General features: G+C 35.7%; 4 protein-coding genes across 7 annotated transcripts; 1 reads left to right on the top strand and 3 right to left on the bottom strand.

The window, feature by feature from the left end:
* Positions 1-166: 166 nt before the first annotated feature.
* On the top strand, positions 167-1,514 carry sun (ATP synthase subunit epsilon stunted). 3 transcript variants are annotated; one of them, XM_081983678.1, is made up of 4 exons: positions 167-330; positions 453-583; positions 935-957; positions 1,368-1,514. In XM_081983678.1, the coding sequence occupies exons 1-3, from the start codon at positions 302-304 to the stop codon at positions 946-948; spliced, it is 174 nt and encodes a 57-aa protein (XP_081839804.1). In that variant the 5' UTR covers positions 167-301; the 3' UTR covers positions 949-957; positions 1,368-1,514. The 3 variants fall into 3 exon arrangements, with proteins under 3 accessions (XP_081839804.1, XP_081839805.1, XP_081839806.1); XM_081983679.1 differs by lacking the exon at positions 935-957; XM_081983680.1 differs by lacking the exons at positions 935-957; positions 1,368-1,514 and having other exon boundaries at positions 453-591.
* A 251-nt stretch (positions 1,515-1,765) lies between these two features.
* Positions 1,766-3,885, bottom strand: Mvd (mevalonate diphosphate decarboxylase). The gene is made up of 6 exons (XM_081983670.1): positions 3,682-3,885; positions 3,549-3,619; positions 2,907-3,021; positions 2,223-2,836; positions 2,005-2,169; positions 1,766-1,947 (listed from the first exon to the last, which is right to left on the bottom strand). The coding sequence occupies exons 1-6, from the start codon at positions 3,737-3,739 to the stop codon at positions 1,810-1,812; spliced, it is 1,161 nt and encodes a 386-aa protein (XP_081839796.1). The 5' UTR covers positions 3,740-3,885; the 3' UTR covers positions 1,766-1,809.
* A 95-nt stretch (positions 3,886-3,980) lies between these two features.
* Positions 3,981-5,559, bottom strand: Snx16 (sorting nexin 16). The gene is made up of 6 exons (XM_081983672.1): positions 5,166-5,559; positions 4,925-5,114; positions 4,737-4,876; positions 4,515-4,683; positions 4,326-4,462; positions 3,981-4,271 (listed from the first exon to the last, which is right to left on the bottom strand). The coding sequence occupies exons 1-6, from the start codon at positions 5,294-5,296 to the stop codon at positions 4,223-4,225; spliced, it is 816 nt and encodes a 271-aa protein (XP_081839798.1). The 5' UTR covers positions 5,297-5,559; the 3' UTR covers positions 3,981-4,222.
* A 1,158-nt stretch (positions 5,560-6,717) lies between these two features.
* On the bottom strand, positions 6,718-9,077 carry LOC145731739 (putative cytochrome P450 4aa1). Of its 2 annotated transcripts, none has more exons than XM_081983667.1 (8): positions 8,643-9,077; positions 8,185-8,379; positions 7,951-8,130; positions 7,718-7,896; positions 7,527-7,661; positions 7,211-7,445; positions 6,978-7,157; positions 6,718-6,927 (listed from the first exon to the last, which is right to left on the bottom strand). In XM_081983667.1, exons 1-8 carry the CDS (start codon positions 8,788-8,790, stop codon positions 6,752-6,754), a joined length of 1,428 nt encoding a protein of 475 aa, XP_081839793.1. In that variant the 5' UTR covers positions 8,791-9,077; the 3' UTR covers positions 6,718-6,751. The 2 variants fall into 2 exon arrangements, with proteins under 2 accessions (XP_081839793.1, XP_081839794.1); XM_081983668.1 differs by having other exon boundaries at positions 7,718-7,890.
* Positions 9,078-9,121: the final 44 nt, after the last annotated feature.

The raw sequence follows: 9,121 nt of genomic DNA, 5'->3' as shown, positions 1-9,121 counted from the left end.
TGGATCATGACCATCAGTCATAATTTATAATATAACAATATAAATTATAAAAGCAGAAAGAAAACAAGAATGAAAAATTCAAATTTTAGGATCAAAGCACTGAATTGTAGTTGTGGAACACACTGTAATTATGACAACATACCCTACTGTCAATTTAGGTTGACTTGACAGAGGACAGTTTGGTTCTAATCTAAACAGCACTGAGCACCCTGCACAGCAGTCACCACTAATTACTAGAAAAAACCAAAAAGGGGCTTAATTTAAGCTTTAAAAAACCAATTCTCTCAACAACAAAGTTACAATGAGTGCCTGGAGACAAGCCGGACTAAAGTAAGTGAAACAACAGCTTATAAACAACCGAGTTTGTGAGGCGATTACATAAGACTTATCCAGCATTTTTGGGCCCATCTGTAGAGACTGTTACGTGTCGTTGAAGTTGCTTTCTGTTACAGCTACATCAACTACTCAAACATTGCTGCCCGAGTGCTGCGCCAAGCTCTTAAATCTGATTTGAGAGTTGAGGCTACTAAGCGAGACACCTCTGCAGTTAAAATCACCAAATGGGAAGATGGAAAGCCAATCAGTAAGTAGCTTTTTGTTTGTTTTAAAGGAGGAGAGGAGGCAAAATAAGTCAATAAGTGTAGTAAGAGTACATCTCTATTAATAATTTAAGGGCTCCATCTAAAGTTAAAGTACAAATTTGAATTATAATCTGTATCCTAATCAAAGTTCTATAAGTAAATCATGGTTGGGTCTCTCACAATTTTATGAGATAACCTGTACTTAGGTATCTTACCTACGATTATTGCAAGATTTAAAAAAAAATTAGGTGGGGGTGGTGGTGTATTATACCTTAAATATTAGGTTGAATTACTGGCACACCTATATGTATGACTGCTGGGAAACTTTTCTCTATCATTAATTTGACTTTCAGATGCAAGGGAGTAAAGGGATTATGTAAGTGGAGGGTTGAACTTGAATGTTGAGTTTTTTTGTAGTGTGACCTAACAACCTGTTTATAAAATATAACAAACAATTTTTCAAATACTCAAATTATGTAGTAGTAGATTGTCTTTTCTTAACTGTGGATTTGCTTCTTTAGCATGAAGCAGTGATTTTCTGTGTGATGTTCAGTAAATAAGTCCAAAATATTTTTTATTAAAATTTTCTGAAAACTGAACATTTTCTACATATTATTGTGAAAGTCTTGGTTAAAATTGTCTAGTAAACTAAACTAAGCATTTGACTGAAAAAGCTTTACTAAGATAATATACATGGCTTGGCAACTTTGGTGTTTTATACTAACATCTTATAATTTGTATTGGAGTGTGAAAAAATGCTGATTGAATGTTGTTTTTTTTTTGCAGAAACCTCTGGATAATAACATAACACCTTCACTGAGTGGTAGTTGATTTAAGAACTTAAGTTCCAATGTTGTTGTCATTTTAAGTGTATGGTAAGAAGTAAAAACTAGCTTATGTAACAAAATTGTTTATTAAAATAATGTAAACCAACATGACAACAGTCTAGAACTATATTCTAATCAATGCCCTTCCCAAAACAATACTTCTTTAAGTATACTACAGTTTTATTTGGGGTTACCAGTAAAAAAATAAGAATTTTTGTGAAAAAAAAGCATGTGCCCTAGGATTTCTAAAATTTGATTATTTTTCAAATTTCCAAAAAAATTATTTAGTAATGTTTCATCTTGTAATTTTAGCTGAAAATTCCAAGTCAGGTAATGTTTAAATAAAACAATTAATAATTCCAACAAACACCAAACCATTTCTCTAATAAAAATATAATATATTATTTTTGGGGCATGCCGTTATTACTCAATAAGTGATCGTTGTCCAATATCCGCGGTCCATTGCCTACTTTAGTGTAAATTATATATTTTAGCATTCCTGGATCGTTGGGAATCACATTAATTTCTTCAATAAGGCTCTGAAAATATTAGTTGTTGGTTTTAGTAATAACTTAAAATAAAGTAATTTTAAGTACCTTTTTGCAAGGTTTTGGTGATAGTGGAAGTCCTCTGAAGTACTCGACAGTTTCCGCTCCTGTAGGTTTAGGAAAAACGTAGTTCACTAGGCTAATAAATTCGTCAACTTCAGACTCCAGTAAGTAGACGCAAGCGTTTGGACCAGCGTCGAATGTGTAGGCCACCTAAACAAAGCCTCATATAAAGTCATACACAAAAGTGGTTTAAAATTACAAACCTTGACACCTTTTTTCAGTTCGTTGTAAGCGTGAATCATATTGACAATAGCTTGCGAGGTGTCATTCATATAAACGCAAGGAGGAAATGTATCTAAACAGACTGCGTGCATCTGATTTGAATCCTTCATGGTAATCTCACCGAAAGTCGTAAAATCCCTGTTTATTATGGCTTTGGTCAAAGCGTCCACTCTTCTAGGCACTATTACTTCTGCTCTGTGCTTAATCAAGTCTGATGTGTCCACACTTAGTTTCATTCCCGAGGTCGAACTGTATTTCTTGCGGCTGTCATTAACCACAAGGATTAGAGCTCGCATTTGCGGCCAGTGATCCGCCGGAACAATCTGTTTGGCTATGGAGTCTTCCCCAGTGGGAGATACACCTTTGTACCACCGCACCCAACCGCCGTAAATACTTCGACAGGCACTCCCAGATCCTTGCCTTGCTATGTCCGATATTTCCTCTTCAATTCCGTAGAGTTTAGAAAGAGCGTATACTAGACAGGCGTAGCCTGCAGCTGATGAGGCCAATCCGGCCGCGGTGGGAAAATTGTTTTTCGAGCAGATGGAAAGATTCCAGTTAATGTGGGGTAGAGATGGGTCAGCACGTTTCTTGACTAAATATTAAGATGAAAGAGTATTAGAGTACTGATTGAGGGACGTCAGATGAAGAGAACCATCACTTACTAATATTTAGGCATCGAACTAGCCGGGGATTGTCAAAATCCTGTTCCTTGCCGTTTAGCCAAAATTTACTCTGTTTTAATGTCGGGGCTGCCACGATTGTAGTTTTGGCGCACATCTAAATTAAAGCATACAAGAATACTCTTAATATTTATACATATAATCCAAAAAATAGAAAATCTTTTAAGTGTCTTGACATTCATCCTTACACCATTCATTAAAACCATATTTAATACTGTTAACGTTGGATACGTCCCCAAGAAATCTAATGGACTAAGGAAGAACTATTAACCTAATCCATGCATTGGTTTGTATTATCCAAATATTCATTTATGGTTGAGTTAAAGTGCTGAGGAAATCCACTTATGATTCAGAATATTTAAAAGCATAGCAAGTTTTGACATTCAATGTATGACCCATGTGCACACTTATCATTGAAGTCGTTAAGGGTTTACGTATTCAATTGACTTGAAGCACCGATAACAATTCAATAGCGGAGCGCACGTGTAAAGTAGCCTAATTTACACAATTGGTTTCTTTTGGAACCGCGCAAAGTTGGAAGATAGGAATCGCCTGTTAACAATAAGTAAAAAGAATACATTTTGCACCCAGAATGACCCTTAAAACTGTTTAATTTATACTTACGGTGTCGGTACTTAAACTGGCGCTTATGGAATCATTGATGGGAAGAATTAGGTCTTCGTCTCTCTTACCCCCTATTAAAAGTAGCGTTTTTCATATGCAGATAGATTAAAATGTAGCAGAGTTTAGTACTTACAGTATTTAATTACGGCAATATTTACAGGGGCTACACACGTAACGCGTTCAACTTTCATTGTTGAAAATCGGTTATCAACTTAATTGAGAAATTTTACAGTTATACAGTTTGAAACTTTCACGTCACAACACTTTTACCGCATCAACTGCAATGGGAAATTTAACCCAATGTACTGTATTTATATTATATTATCCTGTCAGAAACATATGGGAGCCAAAACAAAGCGCTGCGCCCTCTATGGCACCAATATCAAACTAATTCCCTTGCATAACAGATTGCTTTTACTGTGATAAGATTGATTTAAATATGTAAAATATAATTTTTATTATAAGCACTCCTCCTGTCCTCCTTACAGCCACCTTATTTGTTGATTTAATAAACAGTAGTAATTGAGTAAAAAAATAATTAGACCTCTAATATCACTGGTTTTAAGGTTGCATAGTACTGGAAAATTACTTAAAATATAAAATATGGACAATACTGCATTAAACAACAAAACAATAACTAACAAAATAAATAAATTTGTCTTTTAATAAAACAATCACATAGCTGGTGCTTCTTTGGTGCCTTCACAACTGTCCCCAGGTTGCCTTGAAAAAATCTCTTAAAGCAACACAACCTACAAAATTCTTGGATTGACTTACCCAAGGCTCTTTTTAAGATTTTCATTTTCATTGAACAGTTCCTGCACTTTATGCTCCAAGCTGTCAATTATACCATCCTTCTCCCTTAGTTGCTGCCTTAAATCTGTGATGGTGTCTTCAAGAGCTTCAAACATAGCCTACAATTCCACAATTACCGAATTTGCCAAGAAAAGCACAATAATAACAAACCCTAGATTCTTCATTGCTGTCTGAGTGAACTGGAGGTTCATTCAGACAGAAAAAATCCTGGATTTCTTTGCATATAAGTAGATCAGGTTGCTGCAAAATGGCATTAACCAAAGTTTGCAGTCCATTGATTCTCTCCTCCAGAAAAATTGGATCAAAGTTGTTTTTCAACCTAAGTTCAGTAAATGTAACACAAGTTGATGATGACAATATAAAGCAACTAACCATCTTTTTCTAGGCAAGTGTTTGAAAACTTGTGGAAATTTACCCTTAAACCTATTGCACAAACGAACAAAGTCAGTGTACCTCCTAAAGACATACCAACAGTCTCCATTGATTTTGTTTTCAATTCTCAATTTGTACACCTGTAGGCTTGATTTTAGTTAAATAGTAAGAAATTGATAATGCCTTACCGTAAACCTAGCCCTCTCCTCCATAATTTCATACCCAACTATGGGTATCTGAATGGGGTTCATAATATCACTCTGAGTAAAAGAAATATTGTCTAGATTGGATGTATTGTCATTATTATCTGAATTAATACTGTGAGCTAGAATGGTCACATTGGAAGCAGTAGAGCTGTCCAAGTCATAGTTCTTATACCTGTACAGACAATGAAATATAATTAATTCTTGAGGTTGTTGAGGTCATTACCTGAAGGGCCCCCCTGACAGGTACTCATCAGAGTCAGTGGACACAGCTTCTTCAGCGGCGTCGCACTGATAATTCCCATTTGCAAGATTCTGGGCTCTAGCGGCCTCTACGTTGGTTTCGTGGTTATCCATAATGGTGAGGAGCCCCCTTTTTTTATGTTGACCACAGGTGAAAAATAATAAAAGCACGGACTTGCACGCCCCAATAACCGTGGCAAATCGGCATGTAGGCGAATCAGTCTATCAGTTCATCGTGTCCGACAAGGTGAAATTTAGGTTGCGATGAGTGGAAATGTTAAATTTCATATAAATAATGGAGAAAACAGTAAAATTGAAAACAAATCATCAATTATTTACTATTTGACACTGACAGATAAGTATTCAACTACAGCTGACTGGCAGAATTGGAAAGACATGACAGATGACAATAATTTTGCAGTTTGTTTCTATCACGTGACGTGTTATATCTACCACGTGGTATGGATTAGATGTTTCCATTTGTTGTATCATTCAGAGTCACGTTTTTAATTTTAATATATACAGCGTGTTTCATAAATATTGGTATGTATGCAGTAATAATTATTTCTTAGCTATAATGGCTATATGCACCGCCTACTATACTAGAAAGCCTAGAAGGTGCTTGTCAAAAATTCCAATATGGCGGGAATAGTGGTGACAGTTTGTATTGTGGAAATTGAGTTTTTTGAAGATTAGATGTTATTTTTTACGGTTGAAAATCAAAACTTGAGGTTATTTGCGTAAGTTATTTTTGTTTGCTGTCGTTCATAAGTTTTTCAAGCCACATTGTAACAGCAGTTCAGGAAAAAGCCCAACCGTGTCAGTTTTTTACTTTACAAAAAACCGGATCTAACTCAACAGTGGCGGAACACTTTGAAGTGGAATGATTTTACTCCAACACTCTACTCAATGGTAAGTACCAGTGCTTTCTAGTACAGTAAACTTATTATGTACTTGTTACATGCACAGGTATGTGAGTTACATTTTAAAGCATCCCTCATTGTGAGAGCAAAAAAAATAATTTTGAATTAATGTTCTTGGTAATAACATAGAACCATTTACCAGTTTTGCTTACCTAGTTTCAAGGATTTACAGATTTTCTTACTTTGAACAGTGTTTAAACTAGTTTGCTGTTTGTTGTACTTTCCAGGACAAATGTTCTAACCAATTTGTTTAGGCTGGACTTGATTGTGTATAAAAAAGCTCTATCTATACATATCTGGATCAGAAATGAACCTTTTTTTGATTTTTCACTCACAACTTGCAATCAACTACACGAAACAATTAAAAAAAACATATTTCTTACTGCATCTGCATACGTTTGTGTATAAAACAAAAACAGCTAACGCCGCCATTAAAAGTGACATTTTAGGCTTTCTTGTATAGAGGGCGGTGCTATATGTCGAAAAACTCTTCTCATGATAACTTATTGATAAGTATGCCCCTTCCTACAGTTAAATTTCTACAAATATAATATCTACCATCCTTTTATAAAATCAAGAAAAAAATAAGGATTTAATGGGGGTACAAACTAGTTGGTTATTTGAAATGTTTATTTATTTTAATTGATCAATCCACGTACCGTTGATTTCTAGGTTGAATTTTCAACCTAACTCCTCCTTGCGCTCTCAAAGTAACTCGATAAGCTAACTCTAGTCGGTCATCTTTACTCTCCAAAGCTACTCTATAGCTTCTCAGTATGTGAACTAATATAACTTTCATCTCCATGTAGGCAAATTTAAAACCTGTAATGAATACATTGAAATGATGACATCAAAGTATTGAGTAAACCCACCGATACAGTTACGCGGTCCTAAACTAAAAGGCAGAAAAGCGTAAGGATGCATATTTCTCAAATTATCTGCGGAAAATCGATCCGGATCGAACTTCATAGGGTCGGGGAAGTACCGAGGCAAACGATGAGTCGCAAAAGGAGACACAAAAATGTTGGTCCCGCAAGGAATTGTGAAGCCATCTTTAAATATAAACATGTTTGAGGAGCTGTAAGTTTCTGCAGAATTCCTATACCAAGTTTAACGTCTGAGGTGAGCACCCGAGCTATTAAAGGTATACTGGGAACCATTCTTAAAGTCTCTTTAATACACTGCTCCAAATAGACCAGGCGCTTGAGTTGGTCTATTCCGATCACGTCTCCATCATTGAGAATATCAATGATTTCCTGATGAGCTTTGGATTGTACTTCCTGGTGTTTGGCCAAGTGGTACAGACAAAAAGCTACGGCAGCTCCTACAGTGTCTTGACCCTAAAATATGCCTTGTTAAAATCAATATCTAGTAGTTCCGTGAACTAAAACGGTATCCCTCTGTAAACAAAATTTACATACAGCTAACATAAAAGTAACAGCTTCATTGAGAACATCTTTCTCCGACAATTCCCCTAGTTGGTGGAGCTCTATCAGTTTGTCCAGAAGACAACATTCACCTTCAAGGATGTTCTGTTGCACTTTTTGATCAAACACCTATTAGTAATTCAGTTTTTTTGCAAAAATTCTTGATTTTCAAGGTGTTCAAGTACTTTTTTCACGTAACCATGTAAATCGTCGTACTGTCTCGCCTCCTCCTTGGACATTTGTGAGTATTGGAAGATTTGATCGAACAACAACCAAGGTTTGAGGATGCGTCTAATTAGCAGCAGTTCTCCCCTTCTGAATGGTGTTTCAATCTCCGCAACTCCGTTTACACCCAATACTGTCCCTAAAAAATATTTTCAGTACGACTTACAGAGTTAAATAAGTTAGATAATCTCACTAAGAAGAACCTTTAAAACGCACTGGTTGATAAGGGTGGTGATTCGCACTGTTGCCGGTTTGTTAGGCAACTTTTGACACATTTCTTTAGATATTTCAGAGAAAACTTCCAGATGGTTTGATATGTGGTTGTTATGGAATAAGGGCTGTATTAGCCTGCGGTGTTTTCGCCATTTTGCTCCTGAAACAATTTGTACATAAATGCTTGTGCAAGCTTAAAAACTATAAGACGAACCTTTACTAGTCACCAAACCGTCACCGATGAAAGTATGCATCACACTGTAGAAAAAATTTTTCTCCGACACCCTGGCATTTCCTAGTATAATTTTCAAGTGCTCTGGCTCGTAAATCAGTATAAACGGGACCAAAAACACCCAAATACGACACAAAGGAGTGTAGCAAGAAACTTGAGTGGCAATTTTCTGTAAGACTGCACAAACTTTTATATTACACTTCTATAGGGTGTCCAATTTTAAAAGAAGATGTTTAAATTGAGGTTGCTGTATGTCCTATTTCATTCTGTTACAATGAATCTGAGTATAAACTTTTCTGAAGTGTTTTATGCCTATTGATCTTAAATTTCAACCTCTTTTAGCTTAAAGCAAAGCCATTATTGAAACCACCCACACTTTTATGTATTTGCAATGAGCAGAGCTTTGTCTGTTAAAATTGGCACCCTGTATAAAAACTCACCCTTAGAATTAGCTACAGTGAAAGCGTTTCCAATGATTGGATGAGCTGGTGGCCCTGGGAGTCCTACGGCTAACCGCACAGCTTTCAAATAGTTAATCAGACTCTTGAGAGCTGAGTAAAGATGGTAGAACCACTTAGGATAAACCATGTTTATACCGTCAGCTTTAAGAGCTAATAAAGTACCAACATGAAACAATCTTGAGGCAAAAATTATATGATGAAGGCCAATTGGAACGTGCTTTTGATGTTTTATGGTTTTTGCTGTTATTTTGAGTTTAGTTCCGCCTAATGTTGAGGCGCAAATAATAAGGTAATTTAGACTGTTTAAGATTCTGATCGGAATTTAAAGTTTCCGATGTAAACGTTTAATGCGCAAATGTTATTTATTACACATACAAAGAGCCTATTTATGGTTTAATTTTTTTTACTGTAAAATATAAGGTGGCACAAGTCTCTTTAGTAAAAATTTTAATATTGCA

This window comes from Ips typographus, linkage group LG7, assembly GCF_016097725.1.
Source record: "Ips typographus isolate SLU linkage group LG7, UJ_Ityp_2.0, whole genome shotgun sequence".
Classification (NCBI taxonomy): domain Eukaryota; kingdom Metazoa; phylum Arthropoda; class Insecta; order Coleoptera; family Curculionidae; genus Ips; species Ips typographus.
The sequence above is the reverse complement of the archived record's forward strand: the minus strand, read 5'-3'. Positions and strand labels throughout refer to the sequence as shown.

Excerpts from the sequence above, each read along its gene's own strand:
- sun (XM_081983679.1), top strand. The coding sequence starts at position 302 with ATGAGTGCCTGGAGACAAGCCGGACTAAA. Across the intron at positions 331-452 it reads TGGAGACAAGCCGGACTAAA|CTACATCAACTACTCAAACA; the intron begins GTAAGTGAAACA and ends TTTCTGTTACAG.
- Mvd (XM_081983670.1), bottom strand. The coding sequence starts at position 3,739 with ATGAAAGTTGAACGCGTTACGTGTGTAGCCCCTGTAAATATTGCCGTA. Across the intron at positions 3,620-3,681 it reads TATTGCCGTAATTAAATACT|GGGGTAAGAGAGACGAAGAC; the intron begins GTAAGTACTAAA and ends TACTTTTAATAG. Across the intron at positions 1,948-2,004 it reads CACCAAAACCTTGCAAAAAG|AGCCTTATTGAAGAAATTAA; the intron begins GTACTTAAAATT and ends TAATATTTTCAG.
- Snx16 (XM_081983672.1), bottom strand. The coding sequence starts at position 5,296 with ATGGATAACCACGAAACCAACGTAGAGGCCGCTAGAGCCCAGAATCTT. Across the intron at positions 5,115-5,165 it reads CTGTCAGGGGGGCCCTTCAG|GTATAAGAACTATGACTTGG; the intron begins GTAATGACCTCA and ends TTGTCTGTACAG. Across the intron at positions 4,684-4,736 it reads CACTTGCCTAGAAAAAGATG|GTTGAAAAACAACTTTGATC; the intron begins GTTAGTTGCTTT and ends TACTGAACTTAG.
- LOC145731739 (XM_081983667.1), bottom strand. The coding sequence starts at position 8,790 with ATGGTTTATCCTAAGTGGTTCTACCATCTTTACTCAGCTCTCAAGAGT. Across the intron at positions 8,380-8,642 it reads CACTGTAGCTAATTCTAAGG|TCTTACAGAAAATTGCCACT; the intron begins GTGAGTTTTTAT and ends AAGTTTGTGCAG. Across the intron at positions 7,446-7,526 it reads CTGTTACTTTTATGTTAGCT|GGTCAAGACACTGTAGGAGC; the intron begins GTATGTAAATTT and ends GGCATATTTTAG.